Source organism: Argopecten irradians, chromosome 8 (genome assembly GCF_041381155.1).
Source record: "Argopecten irradians isolate NY chromosome 8, Ai_NY, whole genome shotgun sequence".
Taxonomy (NCBI): Eukaryota; Metazoa; Mollusca; class Bivalvia; order Pectinida; family Pectinidae; genus Argopecten; species Argopecten irradians.
Window position 1 is genome coordinate 33,675,127 of NC_091141.1, and position 19,499 is coordinate 33,694,625.

Below are 19,499 nucleotides of genomic sequence, written 5' to 3' on the forward strand. Positions count from 1 at the left end.
TTGTTGTCAATTAAAACAAACGGCCGATTTCATAAAAGATGTTCTTATACCCCTATATAATAGTTTCTATATAAACTCTATTGACAAAAATGCCAAGAAATGAACTGTTCCGTCGAGCGGTCTAATGAACTGTTAAAATCGACTGTTAAAATGTGCTGTATGAGCGGAGTGACGTCACACCTACAATTCGTGACGTCAATGCATTGTTTTGAGTCAATGGGTATAACAAAAAAATTATCGGGCAACAGATGATTTGTTGTCCGCTTCGGCATCGGGCAACAGTTTGTGTGAGGGAAAGGAACTGGAACACCATGGCCATGTCAAATATCTAACTACAGTCGACGAACATGCTGATATTGTAATAAAGAGATTGGCTGTCCTATTGATTAAATAATTGTTGATAATGCTTAAAAACTCATTTCCAGTTTTTGTTCACTTGAGAACGCTATAAGTAGTAACCATTTATAGCAGCTAAAATCAACAACTAACTAAGAAAGCTGCACAACAACTAACTAAGAAAGCTGCAAACAGGTTAAATATTAACAAAAATGATAAACTCAAACCAGTAAGAAACATTGAGAAAATAAATTACAGTTCTTGTGCCAATACTAATTATCATTAACATGTGATCGTAAAAGACGACTAAATTTAGGATATTTGTTTTCTTCTTCCTAACTACCTTTTTCTTCCTAGCGTCTCCCTTGACGCCGCCTCACTTTTGGCATTTGGTTTAACACTTGCCCATGTGATGTAGGTTCTGGGTTTTATCCCCTGACCGAGACATAAAAAAAAATGTATATATAAAAGTAGTAGTTTAGTTTGAACACTATATATATATCCATATATATTGATATACAGACATAATGATATACAGACAAGACATACAAACATAAGTATATTTCGGAATTTGACAGAAAGCTAAAAGTTTATATCAATTCCTTTCATGGTAAAGTGATGCTTGGTGTCTTCGGCGGCATTCTTCAGTGATATAGTACTATACATGTAAAAGGCAAAAGTTTAACTATACGAATAATATAACACAACATGAATACACCACAGTCTCTCAAAACACGCACCTCGCACTTCACACACGCTGGACACCATATCCAAGGTAGGTCATCACATAATGACCCTGGCTGTTAACAGGCCGTAAATATAATAATCCTTACTAAACTGAAGATTAGATTAAGATAATGTCTAGATAATCTGAACTATTTTCGCTATTGTCACTTTGGTAGAAGAAAATAAGGATGATACTGACATAGAGTGCATTTTATTTCTCTGAGAAAATAGTGACCAGTGTTTTTTTGACATTATTTCAAAATTATTGAAAAAAAATCGTAGTTTTGATGAGCTACAGGAGAAAATAACTATACTTCATAAGAAATCTAACTTTTATAATTTTATCTTTCCACTCATTTCTCTGAAAAAAGTGACTAGTGTTTTTTTTTACATTATTTCAAAATCATTGATAAAAAATCGTAGTTTTGATGAGCTACAGGAGAAAATAACTATACTTCATAAGAAATCTAACTTTTATAATTTTATCTTTCCACTCAAATATCTTGAGTCCTAGGTACCAAGTAAAGTTTTTTTTCTTCAGGAAATTGTCTACTTTTAATCTGTCCGGTCGACACTTTCCACTTAACACAAAGCTTTCAGCTTTATGAACTACACACACTCACAAACAGTACACACCTCCGATTTACTTCCTTGTTGGACCCGAGAGGACGTGATTAAAATTCTGCCCAACGTATGAAGAAGGTGCGTTTTGTTCCGCTGGAGTATAGCAGTAGCTATCGATGAGGTATGTAGCATATAGATGATATACATTTCAGATTTCAGATATTTTCCAACCTTTCATTTTAATAATTCGTTGCCTTATTGTAAGATATTTTATTCTTTAATCGGATATGACTTCTTTCGCTGGAGTACAGCAGTAGGAAGGATGACTTATATCATATATAGATATAAGCTCTTATATACCAACCAACATTTCATTTTAACAATTTGTTGCTTTATTGTAAAAAAACAATGTTAATCTTAAAATGGGTGTGCTTCTATCATTACAACACAGCAGTAACTACCGATAAGGTATAGTATATATAGATGTAACATCTCATATATCTCCTAACAATGTATGGATTTATTGTAAGACGAATTGTTTTAAAGCTTTCTGTCATTCGAGCAAAACAGAATATATCGGTAAGGTATTTAATATATATTTACAAGCTTCTCACAATAGTTCATTTGTAACACCATTTTGCATTATCATAACATTTTTAATTTTTACAATGTTGATGACAAAGTCATGTGCAGATTAATGTACATATATTATGTGTCATTACATCCTTATGAGAGCGTCAACATATATTGTTGTAAGCGATAGATGATGAAGAATAATTCATTCATTGTTTCCCGACTCGCACGCAGTCATGTTGTCAGAATGAAATTAGATATCTTTAAAGCCAATGTCAGTGGCAGTAAAAAGCAATTTGTAAGGCAAACACAATATAGAAAAAAATGTACGCGTGGGCTTTAATGCTAAGACAGATAGTGGACCCCACGTCTCTGGTAAGATAGTGCATTCACAGTTGGAAAGAACACACAAAATCTTCGAATAGTGTGTAAACTTGAGGAGAACAGGAGGAAATACACATTCCTGTGGAGTGTCCCGACCTGGAATCGAACCCGGGTCTCTGGTGTGAAAAACAGCATGCTCCCTCAGCTGAGTGACAGAGACCGTATATACACATCACACCGACCAGCTCCTTTCACACTAACACACTCGAAGAAAATCTTGACAGGTGCACATTCTGTGGTATCTTGAGATATATTTTATGTCTATAATTTTGAGTTCAATTGTAAAGGCTGTATGCTCGTTGATAGAGGTGAAATGTTTGTCAATTAGTTAATTACAACTTCTTTCAGTTCGTGCGTGCGTTGTTATTTGTCTCTAACGGTTTTTGCTATTTCTGTTTTTGATACATGTGCATGTTATAAAATGCCTCTCATAGAGGTTTTGAACATTGAATTTCATTCATTCTGACAACATGGTTACGTGAGTGTTGAAATGTTTTTAAATATAGATACATAGCATTGTCAGGGATTGTCACATCCTCAATAGTAACCCCTTGTTATCGATGGATGGGGATGGATATGACGACAGTGATAATAACCCTTGGGTATGGGGGATGGAGGTGGATATGATGACAGTGATAGTAACCCCTGGGTATCGAGGATGGGTGTGAATAAGATGACAGTGATGGTACCATGGGGATCGAAAATGGTGTGAATATATCGACTTTAAGAAATTGTTAATATTGTTTTACAAAAACGAGATTAATAATTATAAAAATAAATCGCCGTCAGGGAAAGTTAATGGGCCTTTAAACACAATATACATTTGTTCTAATAAAACATCTTATCATATTATGTTTACAGAATGCATGATATGTTTTCACATTCCTTCTTGAATACATTCCACCATGGATATTGACATGCTCTGCTATCAGCTGTGAGCGATAATCTAGTGGCACACCATGTTTACATATCTTGATTAAGTATTTGTATAAGTCTATCAAATCGATAAGAAGTCTGGTATGACCGCATGCAATTGTCGTTCTATAAACTCATATTTGCCTTTATCTGTTAAAAGTTATACTACAAACCGACTTTCATTCGCGGGAAATTAATTTTCTTAAATTCTCGATCATCATCATTATTATTATCATCATCATCATCATCATCATCATATCATCATCTTCATCATCATCATCATCATCATCATCATCCCTACGAAGGTTGTAAAACCTGCCATCTTACAAGAAATGATTAAGAATAAACTCTAAACATTTCACATACACTAACACCATATGTCATATGTAATGTCAAAATAGTTTTCCAGGCGATTATTTCAGGAATGTACTAGATTTATGAGGTAGTTTATCGATTTAGAAAGTTGTTATTGTATCATTGCCGGATGTCATTTTTAAATCGTAATAATTACATCATTCCTTCCTCCCAATGATAATTATATTCTCTACATTATACTACACATACATACACTTCATAACACATGCAATAATCAAGACGCATACAATGAACTGAATGTATATCAAAGATACATATAAGTAGACAACCATGCGTTTTAGAAGACGGAATAAGTATATTGTAATTCCCGTAGGGATGTAAAGGGTTAAAAGGTTCTTGGTTGATATTCTAAACACAGAAGCCTACTTCAGTAAAATGTGAATTAAAATAATGTCTTGCTCATCACTACAATTAGATACACAGGAACAGCAATTTTGATTTAATATCATACGACGCCGTTGCCGCCGACAACAACGACAACGACGACGACAGCGACAACGACGACGACGACAACGACGACGGCGACAACGACAACGACGACGACGATGATGATTGATGATTATAATGATAATGATAATAATGGTGATGATAATGATGGTGATGATAATGGTGATAATGATAACGATAATGTTGATGATGATGATGTGAAGATGATGATGATGATGGTGATGACGAAGATGATGGTGGTTTTGATGATGATAAGCAAAAAATATATCTTTCTTCTTTCAGACTTTAACCTGCTGCATTTTAGTCATCCAAAACTAGACACAATATACGAAAATGCTGGTGGATATTTTTCCAATGTTAATTGCTCTTGCATCGCTTAGCATGGCTGATTCCCAGACTACAACTATATCATCAGAGGCGCAAACAACGCAACAACAAACATCACCAACGACAAACGTCAATTTCTCTCTCGAAAGCACCACTATTCTCTCCACAACAGATGCAAATACCGATTCATTGTTTTCGCCTAAAAATTGCACTCGACAAAAAGTGTAAGATTTTTTTTACATCTTAATGTAATCTAATAACATACGAATTAAGAATAAAGCGTACGCTGTAAAAACACTTTTTTATATCCGAACATTTTATATAATTTAAAATTATTATATAAAATTATACAATACAATATTTCAATAGAGTTATTCAATAAAATCATTTAATAAAATCATTCAATAAAATTATTTAATAAAATTAATCAATACAATTAATCAATAAAATTATTATATACAATCATTCAACTGTTCATTTTAACTCATTGTAAGTTTCTGTTTCAGAAAGGTTAATAATTTTGAATATTGATTTATTTGCATTATATTAACAACGCAATGTTAATGAGATGTATTTCAATAATGTAAAGTTACCAGGTTAATGTAATTAACTTGTAATTTTTACTAATTACATTACCAGAACCTCCACAACAGCTATAGAACCTTATACAGGAACATGCCAAGCTCAAACAAGAACATGCAATGGTATTCTGTGGTGGAGGGAATGTCACATCAAGTATTAGTGAGTATAAAATAAAATTTAGCAAATTGGTAAACATTTTAGGATTGATCTTCATTATATACAGTAGTATAAACGCAGTTGACAACGCACAGACTTTATTTATAAGTCTTGGACATCCTTCGTAAGGCTTGAATATTCTTTATAAGTCTCGAACATCCGTTATAAGTCTTTATCATCTTTTATAAGTCACGAATACCCTCTAGAAGTCTTGAAAATCTTTTGAAAGTTCTGAATTGTACCTGGTACTTAACAATAAGTGCAATCCCATTTCATTAAAATATGTTTTTATTCTTGGTCGTAATTTCATGTGTATTTCCCGCAAACGGGAAACAATATTTGATTGTTTAAGGTACATCCTAGATATCTCAAACCGCCTAAATAATTACTAGTAATTTAAAGTGAATAGTCGGACAAAGAAACCCAGTTTAAATGCGTTAATTGCCCTTCCAAAAGTCCTTACATATCAATATGACGGTCAAGTTCTGTTTATGTTGTTCAATTTTAACCATTGCAATTATGGGAAAGCCCTGTGTAAATCAAGCACAGTTCTAAAAATAATTTCGTCTAACACCTTGAGAACCAGACTGCATGGAAATTTAAGCAAGGATATTGCCAGCCGGGAAGACGTTTTAGGATTCCTTTAATATATTTTGAAGGAAATTTTATGAGAAATTATACTGGATATATCAACAACATTTGTTTTATGTTTTCTTTTAAAACTGGGTACCCTTATTTAAAATTAATATCGTAAAGTTATTATTTGTTGTACAATGTAACCTGTCAAAACCGGCCATGTCTAATCCTAATCACATCCACTCGTTGTGCAATCTCTATTTCTATAAAACCCACATGCACTAAAGCGGGAATTGCGGTACAGGTATTGTACAGTGTAAACTTAATGTAAAGCGTAAACTTAATGTACAGCGTAAATCTAATGTACAGGGTAAACTTAATGTATAGCGTAATCTGTTAAAAAATGCCCATTTACCTTAAATATCGTATGACAACTTTCTTCTTAATTATAGTAATAAAAACTTTCTAATCTCGAAAACTGTCCATACCGGTCAAATATGCTGGTCATGATGAATTCGGTTTAGACAGGTTATGCTGTATTCATACATGATTTAAATTTTGAGGATTTTTGTTTAGTTCTATGTCGTGTCCTTTAAAAGTTTCGTAATTATTTGTCATTATTTTAAAAAAAAAAGAACTTTATGTTTTGAAGTATTGAAAGTCTATGTCATTAAAATGATGAGTAACTTGTTAGTTCTAGGTCGTGTACACGGACACGCTTGACAACAAAGTATATGCTCACCACTGAAGCTATTTGCTGTTCGGGATTAGTCCCGTATAATGATACTGCCCCGTTTTGTATGAAAGGTAAGAATCAACAATAGTAGGTTTATGAAATAAGCGGCTGCAAGACATCAACACATTAGCTTTGATTAGCATTTAATCTATATTAGAGAAGACAATGTGCATACTTGCGTTAAAATGAAATAAAAAACAATTATTTCAAAGTGCGTTAAATATGGTGCAGGTTCAACGCACTTTGAAAAAAAAATTTCAAAGTGCATTAATTTTTCAAAGTGCGTTGTAATATTGCGTATTTCAAATGATTTATTTTATATATCATAGGTATCATATATTCATTATGTTTATATTTGTTTATATGTATTTTTATCTCATATCTTCAGATAGGATATCATTAAGATGATGTCAATTAATGCCCAGCTCAGGAGGAGCAAAATTATTAAACGATAATTAGCTCGTGTTAAAGTTAAATAAGTTCTTAAAGTGTTATATGGGCAACAATAACTTTTTAAATCTTGTCTAGTGTTATATGAGAATTAACATTACTCTTTCTTATGCTTGGAATGAATGACGGGGCTATTCACACTTGAATTCCCTAAATGAGGGTGGCTGATAGGCATTATATATTACATATATTAGAAAACATAGTCGTCACTCTAGTTACATGGAGTTTGATGCATTGTAATGCTTGACGTCCTAAAAGACCAATCCTGCGAGAAGAAAACAATAGTTTCTACAAAAACAGTTCTAACAGTAATTTGATCCGCTATCTGTTAGGAAATGCCTCTAAAGATAAAAGAAGTATATAAAAGATATAAGTTTGTTTAAAGTCTATGCATAGATCTAATTAGAAATATTTTATCTGCAGTTGGCGTCTTCACAGATATTACATTGCCGTTAATAATTCAATGATCCGACAATTTATGTATTTGAATGCAAACATTAAAAGTCCCCCATTGTCATTTGATAATAAGGAAATATTAATACAAATTGTGTGTTTTTTTCCTTTTAGGATGCAACCCCGGATTGTATGGAGATAACTGCTCCCTGGTGTGTAACTGTACAGGAAACACGGAGCAGGATTGTGATTTAATTACGGGTCAATGTAAATGTAAAGATGGATGGACCGGATCAAATTGTTCCGATGGTAATCATAATATAATTTAATTTCATATGTTACACTCATTCCTATTGGTTAAAATTTTGCAGTTACTTTTGCATGGACTGAAATATTTGTACGTCGTGAATTATGACGTCATAAAACATAAATGCGCCACACCTGAATTTGTTTTATTGTAGAAATAGGTAAACGCAAAAAAATAAATGCTTAATTGGTATGTCACAGAATTATTCAAACTGAATTATAAGTAATTTTATATTTTAATGATTGAGTTTCGAAGATTTCGTGGTCAAAGGAGAATCGTGAAACCTAATCGCTGATTTGAACATAAATGAGAATGGAATGGGACTATGGTACTGACCGCTGGTCGGTGATTTTCTCCGGGTACTGCGGCTTTCCTCCACCAACAAACCTAGCACGTCCTTAAATGACCCTGGTTGTTAATAGGACGTTAAACTAATCAAACCAAAGGAATGGGACTAATTAACGTTTGTGCGGGACTGGTATCTAGTCCAATGGAACGTAACTGTTTGTAATCTTACCGCAGAAATAACGTTAGCTCGGGATATCATCTTTTGACGTCACCCCATCACCAATAGATATAGTCCTGCTCAAACGTAATTAGGTTTCACGTGGTAACTGAATTAGTCCCATGGTACACTCATTTTGATATCATCATGAAAATGAAAGATATTCGCTAAGAATTTGAAATATTCCTATATGTAGATCAGCTTGTTATAACATGATTTTTCCCTAGTACAGGGTGTCACATAAATGTGGTTACACATTCAAAACGTTATTACTTTTGACATACATGAGCAACAAAAAGATATTTTGGTGTATGAAGACATGCAATCAAACGTTTTGTTGTATGAGTAACATAAAAAAATAATTCTGCAGAAACCGTTTGACGTCATAATCACTTTTAAGATATTGGCACGTTAAGAGAATATTATACAGGCACTGTTAAGTGTTTTATACTTTGATATTATGACCCAGTATTTTGGTCATCTAATGTCCCAATTCCAAACAACTCAAATATTTCTGAGTGAGTATTACCGGAAAATATTTTACAATTAATTACTTACGCATTATAAAATAAGAATTCATCTTTAATAATAGTGTTGAAATGTTGTTCAAATATCAGGAATAAGGTCGTATTGACCACATTTTTGAAAAATGTGTCTTTTTGTGAAAATCGTTGCTAAATTATATATATATGTTTGAAAAGCTGTTTTTTAATCAAAATTTGAAATTTATGATTACGGCTTTGTGGAGATGAAATTCTGGTGCTTAAGGTGTGGCATTAAACAAAATATTGAACTTTGAAAGTGTAACACAATTTATGGGACACACTGTACCTTTAGGTTTCGCGAACTATGGATGTCATTTTGTGCCAGCTCAGACGTTCTGCTAGTAATGTAAATTCTGAGCACTTTGGTAATAATTGAGAGATTCTCAAGGATGTTTTTGTAACCTTAATGATGAAACAGATAAAGATTGCTTAAAATCAAACTAAAAATTCAAATGAGTAATCCTATTATTCTACATTCCCATATTAACATTAAAGTTATATAACATGGTTGTCAGGATTGTAACAAAGAATCGAATTGCTCATAAAATGTCTAATCTTTATGTCTGAATTTGTTCTAACATTTTATGTGGATTGGAAAAATTCACTGATATAATGTTAATTATGTTAGAAACTTGCACCGGTTTTTTTCAGTTGGAGGAAATATGTATTGCCTGAAACATTAGCCATGTGCTTTTGAATAAAATTGATTGAAATTAAAATGTAAATATTCCTTTCTTGATGAATTGGAAAAACCAGGAAATTATATCACTGAATTGGTACTTTATACAGAAAATTCAAATTAAATCAAGGCGAAAAGACGATTGACACTGCTGCCTCACTTCGCATTATATAAAAACAACAATTTATCTTCTTGCTATTTCGTCAGTAAACCTTGTTCTCTACTGTTTTGTTTTCACTCTATCTTTTTCAGTATGTGATGATGGATTTTATGGTCACAACTGTGAAAACGTATGTCCTTGTGATAACAATAGTACATGTGATCACGTGAATGGCACGTGCAACTGCACGAGCCCGGGGTTTGTTGGTGATACGTGTAATGAAGGTATTTAAATTTAATTGTTTTTCTGTAATAATTATCATGAAAACGGGTCATATTTTTCTTCTGTTAAGCATTACTATCAGGTAAAATATGCTTATTATAGGTTAAAGACTATCATCTTGAAGACCAAATGTGACTATGATTTCAGCTTTGATAAAGAGTACTACCAAATGTAACATTATTTAAACATGGAAAGATATTACATCCTTATTTGCCGATGGCAAATATATTAATGAAAAAACGTAAATTGTTACGTGGATTGATGAAAGACTATATTTCTTGTCGGTTTTAGAATGTCCTGAAGGAAAGTTTGGTGTCTATTGCACACAGAAATGCTCATGTCCGGCTAACTCGACATGTGATACTCGCACTGGGGAATGTCAATGTATAGCGGGTCTAACCGGTACTAACTGTACACAAGGTAAGGTATTACACTTATTCGGGAAGTGTAATATTCTTTACACTTTAATTGGAGATGTAATATTTTCACAGTGTAATAATTATTTTTTCTTTGTTTTCATACCAAATCTGGCTTTCTGATTGGCCAATATTATTTTTGCATACAACTATAAAAAAAAATCCGAGAATGGCGCGAAACCCCGACGTTATCGTGACGTCACAATAGAGACATTGACGTTGCGTATTGATTCGGACAAAAGAATCCCTTGAAAAACCACTATAATGGTACATTTAAAAATACTTCATTTAATCAAATAGAGTATAAAATTGATTATAAGTATTGATTTCACTATTTTTTAATTTTATCGGGGTATGAAAAAAAAAAAATTGTTTGCAAACTTTTGTGAGAATCCGCTACGCGGATTCACACAGTTTGCAAACATGTCACTATTTTTTTTTAATTTTATCGGGATATGAAAAAAAAATGTTTGCAAACTTTTGTGAGAATCCGCGTAGAAAATAGCGACATCAATGCTTAAATATAATTTACACTTTAGTGGGAAATGTTAAATACATTAATCTTTACTTTTTATATAAAACTTGTAAAAACTCTGTAAATGTACCTACTGTACGTTACTTATATATATCATTGATGTGCATTATAATATATAATGTCAGTGTACAATGAATATTGCACATCCGTTCACTTTCGCGGGTATGATATTTTCGCGATTTCGCAGGATTTCGTTATCGCGAAAACTTGATTCGCGAAGTAATAATAAATAGTTGAATCATATCTATCAAAGCCAGATCATGAATATTTAAACGTTTTATTTTCTCGTTTTTAAAATCAAAAAGCGAAAATATGGAACTATTAAAAATTATTGCCGGCAACACGTTTGGGGAATGTCGATATAAATAATTACACTGGCAAATGTCATGGTGATATCGATGTGAAGTTTATAGCATACTATGTACAGCTTTAATCCCCTTTTGGTGTGTTTACCTGAAGAAGAATGGTTACTTTGACATACCTTATATTTAGTTGTTTATCCTTTGTTGATTTTAGTCTGCGATGATGGCTATTTTGGCCCTGACTGTGAACAGACGTGCACGTGTATAGACAGCAGGACAAGAGTTTGCGACCCCGTTGATGGAAAATGCACGTGCAAATCGGGTTGGAGAGGGAGAAACTGTGGCAAATGTATGTAAATATATCTTAGTGACCATCACTGAATAATGACCACTTTTATGGGGATTCAAAATGGCCATCTAACAACTTCAACCACCATTTTATCTAAAAAGCGACATTGTAATGTTTCAAATATAGTTCCCGTCTTTATATCAAGTATGTATTCTGAATTGATTATAATGCATCTAACATACTTTTTCCTTTAGCCAGAAATACAAATGTCTACCTTATATAGTGACTTATTTATTTCTATATCCGAGGGATGATATAGACGAAGTAAAAAAAACAGTAGTATTTTGTTGATTATATTGCTATATATGGTCTAAATTATCGCAAGAGTTCGAATCTTCTCCGGGTACTCTATAACTGTTTATAGGACGTCAAACTAATAAAACCAAACCAAAACAACCCTATTTTATTTTTTAATTTTATATCTAGACTGTGCGCCCGGTACATACGGAAACTCGTGTCAGGAAACTTGCAACTGTACTGCCAGCGAGGTTTGCCATCCAATGAATGGACAATGCCTTTCAAGTAAGTATGAACGCCCCGTTTACTATAAAAAAAAACCTTTTTTCGCGGCAGATAAATTTTGCGATTTACAAGGAGATAAACTTTCGCGGAAATAAATAGAACGCGAAAGAAAGTTGGTTTATAGTACCTATAACAATATCCTCGATACTCCAGGGTTTACTATCACTGACGTTAAATCCACCCCTGGGCGTCACTCTATGTTATCTTCAAAGGAAGTCTCTATAGGCCTACGGTTGATCATTTTTCTACTGAACTGCCTTCGGTGTTTTATGAAATAGTCAAGGTATGTATATAACGTCAGTGATAGTAATCCCTGAAGTATCGAGGATGCTTACTGTTGCACTACTTATGACAGGATTCCTGTGTGATGTGAACGGAACTTCCAACTGTGACGTAACACAAGGGACACGTGACTGCAGCGGTGTGATGCAACAGAACTTGTCTATAGAACTTCCACACGGATTTATTCAGGATATCCTTAATAACCCAAAAGGTGATTTAAAAGTTAAATATCATATCAATCTTAATAACATATAAAATGGTTATAACATACTTTAACGTAAATACTTTAACTTTGGCTCTGATACGTATATGGAACAAAACAAATTATGATGGCAAAATAGCGTTAAATCATGTGATTTAACTCCTCTATTCCTAAACCAGGTATATTTGCAATTTTAATGAAGTTCTCATAAAATAGCATATCTCTTCTTTAATTTCGCCATTCTTTATTTCATAGATGTTTGTATATCTAAAGTAGTCTGTTAACATATAGTATGTTTATGGCTAGCCAAAAACGTGTTTTTTGGGGGGTTTATTTTTTAACTTGGGAAAAAATAATATTTAATAATTATATTGACATTCTATCAAGTTTTAAACTTTATCCCTATTTATTATTATTATTATTCTAAAATAAAGATCGAAAAGAAAGTTTTTAAGGTCTTTCAATTACTTTTTTATTTATATTTTAGAAACTTGTGACTCAGTCGACTACGAAACTCAATTCTGTGTTCCTGCAAATGAAACTATTTTCTGTGAGTGCCTTTCTGGATGGACCGGTTACTCGTGTGAGAAGGGTATGTTGTTAGTACTAATTACGCCATCCTTGGTACTCCAGGGGTTAATATCACTGTCTTTGTATCCTTCTCTGAACAGGGTCATCGTAAAATCGTAAAATTGAAGACATTTCAGGTGGGGGAGGGGGATGACAATCAAAGGACAACAGAGAGTTTTTCTGACGATCACAAAGGAATGGCGGTCAAATTCGAAACCGTCAATGCTGAGTTTTGGTATTCGAACAACCAATTCCTGATGCTGATCTTTCCAGAACCAGGCTTCTCTATCTCATCTCCCACATAAGTTGTTGCTTACAGAACCTTCACGAGTGAATATAAGAAAAGTGATATTAGTATCTGAAGATCAAGGATATGAATTCACATTTGTCACAAATGCGTTTCGAAAAAAAAACGTCTTAGCATTGCATGAGGCCCTGGTAAATGTATAAATTAATGTGTGGAAAGACAACTCCTCAACTCCTGAAAAAAGTACGTTATAAAGTGTAAAACAAAAGCATAGCTTATTGAAATGATATCTTAACAACATGATTTTGCAATGAAACATAATTATGTTAATGATTTCCCCCAAACAATATCTTATTCAATAAAGCATGCAAATGATAATATATTTCCCTTTCGCAGAAGGGCTCTCGCACCATTTTCCATATCTAATTATTTTATTTGCTTTATTTACTTATTATCCTGCATTTGCATATTAGAGACTTAACTGCCCTTGTGGGTAGGTAGTGATTGTGACGACATGTGTAACATCATACATTTAAGAGAAAACAACGTGATTTTCAAGCACAAAATAATGCCGTCAGAATGGATATCCACCCGCAAGGGAGGTTACTCTGTAACAAGGGAGGTAACTCTGCAACAAGGGAGGTAACTCTGTAACAAGGGAGGTAACTCTGTAATAAGGGAGGTAGCTCTGTAATAAGCAAAAACGGAATATGTTTGGGGCTTTTTAAACACAAAAACATTAAATACCCCAAATATGTTATACATCTGAAAGCTGACAAGGTTAAGGCAGTGGGGTCTGTCTTCAAAATATAAATAAATGTCCCCACACAGGAGGGCTTTCATTCACCACACCACTTAAATACATGCAATAAATGAATCATTACGTTCATACCACAAACATAGACATTCATCACAAAACAAGATCATTTTCACTCCAACTGTTCTGGAACCAGTGAATATTTGTGTCTTTTGTTACTTGAAAAGGAATCTTGTAATGATGCTGCAAAACTTTCTGTGTATAGTATGTCATATTTTCCCCATTTTATTTCTATTGTGTTCCTCAATGTATTCACTTTATTTAGTTTTATCTATCATACATATCTTTGGTTCCTTTTGAATATGTTGTTGATCTTAACCCACCATCTTAATCTTATATACAGTGGTTATTAAGTTTCTGATTTTGTTGTCAGCTTGCCCTACTGGTATGTATGGAGACAGATGCAACCAAACGTGTACCTGTAATATTGGCGAGGAGTGTAACCATATCAGCGGACTTTGTTTTGGTACCGGATCTAGTAAGTCATCAATATGTAATTAATTTTTCTTTGTTTTCATTCTAAATCTGGTAATCTGGTTGGCCGATTCTTTTTATGTATCGTGTGTCATTTTAACTAAATGATATTCACTTTTCAATTTTAATGTATTGTAGGTGATAGACAAAAATCTGGACAGAACGCGACAAATGTTGGACTTGTACTAGGATTAGCAATACCAGGCACCATCGTTTTAATAGTCATTCTGTTGTGTGCCATTTCATATCATCGTAAAGGGGATCACATGTTTAGAAACCTTCAAATGACAGTGAGGTAGGTCACATTCACCGTATAACGATTTTGCTCGCAACTGTAAACTTTCCGCTTTTTTTGGCCACACCATTGTCGTTGAAAGAACATGAACTCACTTTGGGCTTGTTCTTATTCCTCACTAGTTCCCCAATGGTTGTGAGGAACGGGGTGTAAATCGTGCATACATGTACCACTTAGATTTGACAATGCAGTAGATTGTCGATTACGTCATCAATTTTGACGCAATCATGAGTCGGACATTTCATCATGTGTGAAATCTGATAAGTTAATTGTGTTAATTAGCAATCCATATATGTCATGTTCGCGCAATTGTAAATCTATGTACATAAGTTATTAATGCTAATAGTCATTAATTATCCAATTTCACATACCCGCGCAGGTATTAGAAAAAAAATATTTCTTTATACATTTTGTTTCACAAATAACGTGGCAGTTTATATTTTCATTCTCATATCTCAGATTGTACATATATCGCGTTATGTTGACTTATCTTATTTCATACACCCCCGCATGCGTTAAGAAATAAGTTTGTCAATATGCACATTTTTCATAAATAATTTCATATTAGGTTTCCGTTCTTTATATCTCAGATTGTACATATATTTTACTTTTTACTGTAAAATACATAAAGAATCAAATTTGTATCCCCCAAATCTGTTTGCGAAGAACGAAAACTGATATTTTGAGTTTATAGAGAATTTTTTTCCCAACCGGCCATGGGTTCATTGTATATGATATTAACACCTGTTAAAAAGTTAACTTTTTTATCTTTTACATGTGACAGCTGTCTGTAGCTCGCCTCCATTAAAATTTTGTTACTACGTTGGTATCATTGAGATTTAACTTGATGAATCAGGTCTTAGAATATATTCTTACTTTGATCATCTTCGATACTTGTAGTGACATAACTTTACTTAAAACACCACAATAGTTGTTATGCTTTATACCAGCTGACAAAATGACAACATCTATGAATGTCCGTTTCATAGTTATGCAAATACAAGTGAAGGGAGGTAATTCGTGGAAATATTAAAAAAACTAATGAAACTTAATATTTTTTCTAGATACATCTATGACATTAGAATCTTAATCTTGTTCATTCTGTCTTGTGATATATAATCATATTATATAGAGATATTTTGACTTCTAGGAAAACCAGGACAGCGAGTCAAAGGTCATTTGCCGAAAATCAGACATATGAGCTAACACAACCAGATATAATAGGTATGTAAGATTAGTGAAGGTGAAATCATTTGAACCCGTGGTAGAGTTCTATTACAATCCATATTGAAAAACTAAGGAAGTACGAAAGATTTGCAACATATTTTTGAACTTTCAAAGTGAGTTGTAAAAAAGTTAAAGCCTTTAGCATTTAACAATAATTTAGTGGCATCTATGGTCTGAACACTCGTAGCTAGCGCGCCATATAAATTAATTGGCTGCAATGCTCAGTCATCCATATTGATCATAGACGGTCTAAATACTAAAAAAAATGCAAAAGTTTTGCAAACAAATTTACATTGCGCTATCTAGCGCCATATAAATTGATTGGCTGAAATGCTCAGACATCCGTAATGATCATAGATGCCACAAAAAAGTGCAATACTTATGTCTACATTATTACCTCAAATCATTTCGTTGTCTGCATTTTAATAGTGTTGAGGCTAAACCAAACATAGTGTTTACAATAGAACGGTTATTTGACAGAGATCTTTGAAAATTTCACTATCAATATTAGAAAATATCATAATGGCCTCTCTTTGAATGCCACTTCAGTTTGGTTTGTTTATATTGTAACGGTCACAAGTGAATATAACTGTGTATTCATCACTTGAATGAAAGTGAAAATAAGGATTCAGAATGTATGTCATTCTGATCTGTACCAGTTACTACCATTTCGTATTGCGCCATCAGTGTTGGCATAGTGAACCGAAGGACAGTAACAAATATCTTCCGCTTTCAAAACTTCAGTGTTCATTTATGCTTCTCATAATACTCTTTTAGAACCTAAAGAAATATTTGCAACACTCGCATCATATATATCCTGATTGTGTTATAAAATCAATAAGCATGACGAACATTTTATTAACTTTCTGAGTTGTTCGATACTGTTAAAAATTAAACATTTTGTATATTTTGTAAATAAATCGTCATTGGTACCCAAATTAAAATCCAAATATTATCATTTCTGTAATATGTTCTATTAGCAGAAGCAGCCAACAAAGAACCTTTGATGTCTGACGCACAAAGAAATGAAAATGACAACTCACACGAGAAATTTCCCACAAATGGACTTGCGATTAAACATAAACATGATGCCAAGTCAAGCAAAGATAACTATTCCAGGGTAGTGAGAAACACGGATGGTAGTTATGATAACTTCGAGAGCATGAAACGACTTGACGTTGATGACAGTGTTTATTCAGTGAATCAAACAGATGACGTTTATAATAATTTGAACCATAAAAATGGACGTGAAGTGGTGGCCAATGACGATGAATACAGTCATGCAAATTTTGCCTCCGATACAGGTACGTATGACGTCATGTCACCAAGAAGAATCGATACAACAAGCGAAGACAATATGTACGACACCTCTCGAGAGGTATCGAACACATACGATGTCTTCCAAAAGAAAGACACATCTAGAGTTATGTCTGATTCGCTGTATGATACACAGAGCTCTATTGCTACAGAGTCCAAAAATAATAAAGACATTTATGAACTGCCATCCTGATACAGAAAAAATGATAAACCTGTCTATATAGACCATCCAAATGAGAAAGAAAATTGTCATATAGTCTATTAGTATATCACGTGAGAGAATACTGGATTTTGATTGGCTACACACATGGATACTATTTGCAAGAATGCCTTGGGAAGCGGACACAAATGTTGTTTTTCTACAGAACCCATCTCACTCATGTTCTATTTTAATTTGCTTTTAATCTTCATGATTAAACTGAATCTAGTTTTAGAGAAACACAGTTTCTGCAACAATTATATATGTTGTACTTTTAATGTAATAATATGGTGTGGAAATGAAGATAGAGTTGCGAGGTATCCCTTTACGTGCTTCTGTTACGATGACATAAAAACCGACTCTCATGTGAAGATGATGTACCAAACTTGGCTCGGGCACTATTCCATCTCTTGACAATACCATGAGGTTATAGTGCCTCTCAACCAGGCCATACTAGATAAAATATCTTAGCATTCAAAACTGTGTTAAATTGGCCATTTAGGATACAAGGAAAACAACCATATTACAGAGGTGGTCTTTATAGATATTTGATCGCTATGACATGTTTTACCGTATATTGTTCGTACCAACAAATATTCGAAATTAGCCTAAATGCCGGAGCCGGGCCGAAATCGGTGATAACTTTCCGGCTACGTATGCGGTCCTCCACCTGCAAAATTGGTTTGTTTCTTTGATTAAATTAACGTCCTATTAACAGCAATGGTCATTTAAGGACGGCCTCTCATTTATGCGTTGCGTCGCGTGTGTGAAGTGCGTGGTGCGTGTTATGGGAAACTGCTGTATATATTCGTGTTGTGTCTTCTTGTGATGGAGGACCTCTTCTTCTTTTTATAGTGCTATCTCATTGAATCATTCCGCCGAAGACACTATACAACATACCCAACGTCCTCCAATGGAACACGTTGTTATTAGGACGCTAGAACAATTAAATAAGTTAAATCAAATTATCATGATATTATTATTTTCGAATTATGTACTCTCTACAACTATTTTTAATTTGTATATACGAGCGTATGTTACAATTTCATGCTGCCTGTTATTGTATTTTTTTTCATTAGACTTTACTCTGATTTTTGTTTTATTTGAATTTATTTGTACACGATGAGTTATAACTAATACGTATGTCTAAGTACCATACACACATGAATTTTGTATATTTTGCCTAAAACTATTTTTTGGCATAAAATGACCATGTTCAAAGGATCCTTTCATGTCAACTACAAGACAAATACTAATTGTACATACTAATAATTGTTAATTACAAAATAAACATTATTTCAGTTGAATTCCACCAGAGAAGTGATTGATATTCTTGCACAATGCCACTAGCTTTTCTCTATACAGTAACATACTAGACTTCTGCTGTTAAATATGTTACTATACGCTTAAAAGGTTTGAAAGAAATTATTGCATGTACACGTATGAATATTTCTCTGCAAAGTCGAACAAAAATTGTCATGCCTTGGTCGATAACTGAAGTAGTTTTTGTGATGTTAATTTCAGGCATTATCAAACTAAACAATATGAACGTACTAGGCAACAGTTATTGAATTCGTTATGATACGCTTAAGTTATGAAAGAAATTATTGCACGTATGTATAATATCACCAATGAAGATGTATTTGAAATTTTAACAAAATATGTCATGCTTTTTTCGTATGACTATTGCTTTAGTGAAGTAGTTTTTATGATGTTAATTCCATGTATTATGTTGGTGTTAATAGATTCAATCTTAAGTTATAAAATGAAATAAAATATTACTTATT

At 33.2% G+C, this 19,499-nt stretch overlaps 1 protein-coding gene across 4 annotated transcripts; it reads left to right on the forward strand.

The window, feature by feature from the left end:
- Positions 1–1,648: 1,648 nt before the first annotated feature.
- Positions 1,649–19,499, forward strand: LOC138330166 (multiple epidermal growth factor-like domains protein 11). Of its 4 annotated transcripts, none has more exons than XM_069277587.1 (15): positions 1,649–1,807; positions 4,603–4,871; positions 5,287–5,388; positions 6,656–6,768; positions 7,715–7,849; positions 9,829–9,960; positions 10,250–10,378; positions 11,426–11,560; positions 11,987–12,082; positions 12,438–12,575; positions 13,054–13,158; positions 14,574–14,678; positions 14,813–14,969; positions 16,120–16,193; positions 17,177–19,499. In XM_069277587.1, exons 2-15 carry the CDS (start codon positions 4,654–4,656, stop codon positions 17,704–17,706), a joined length of 2,169 nt encoding a protein of 722 aa, XP_069133688.1. In that variant the 5' UTR covers positions 1,649–1,807; positions 4,603–4,653; the 3' UTR covers positions 17,707–19,499. The 4 variants fall into 4 exon arrangements, with proteins under 4 accessions (XP_069133688.1, XP_069133691.1, XP_069133692.1 ...); XM_069277590.1 differs by having other exon boundaries at positions 17,180–19,499; XM_069277589.1 differs by lacking the exon at positions 1,649–1,807 and adding an exon at positions 3,265–3,289.

Excerpts from the sequence above, each read along its gene's own strand:
- LOC138330166 (XM_069277587.1), top strand. The coding sequence starts at position 4,654 with ATGCTGGTGGATATTTTTCCAATGTTAATTGCTCTTGCATCGCTTAGC. Across the intron at positions 10,379-11,425 it reads CGGTACTAACTGTACACAAG|TCTGCGATGATGGCTATTTT; the intron begins GTAAGGTATTAC and ends TGTTGATTTTAG. Across the intron at positions 12,576-13,053 it reads TATCCTTAATAACCCAAAAG|AAACTTGTGACTCAGTCGAC; the intron begins GTGATTTAAAAG and ends TTTATATTTTAG.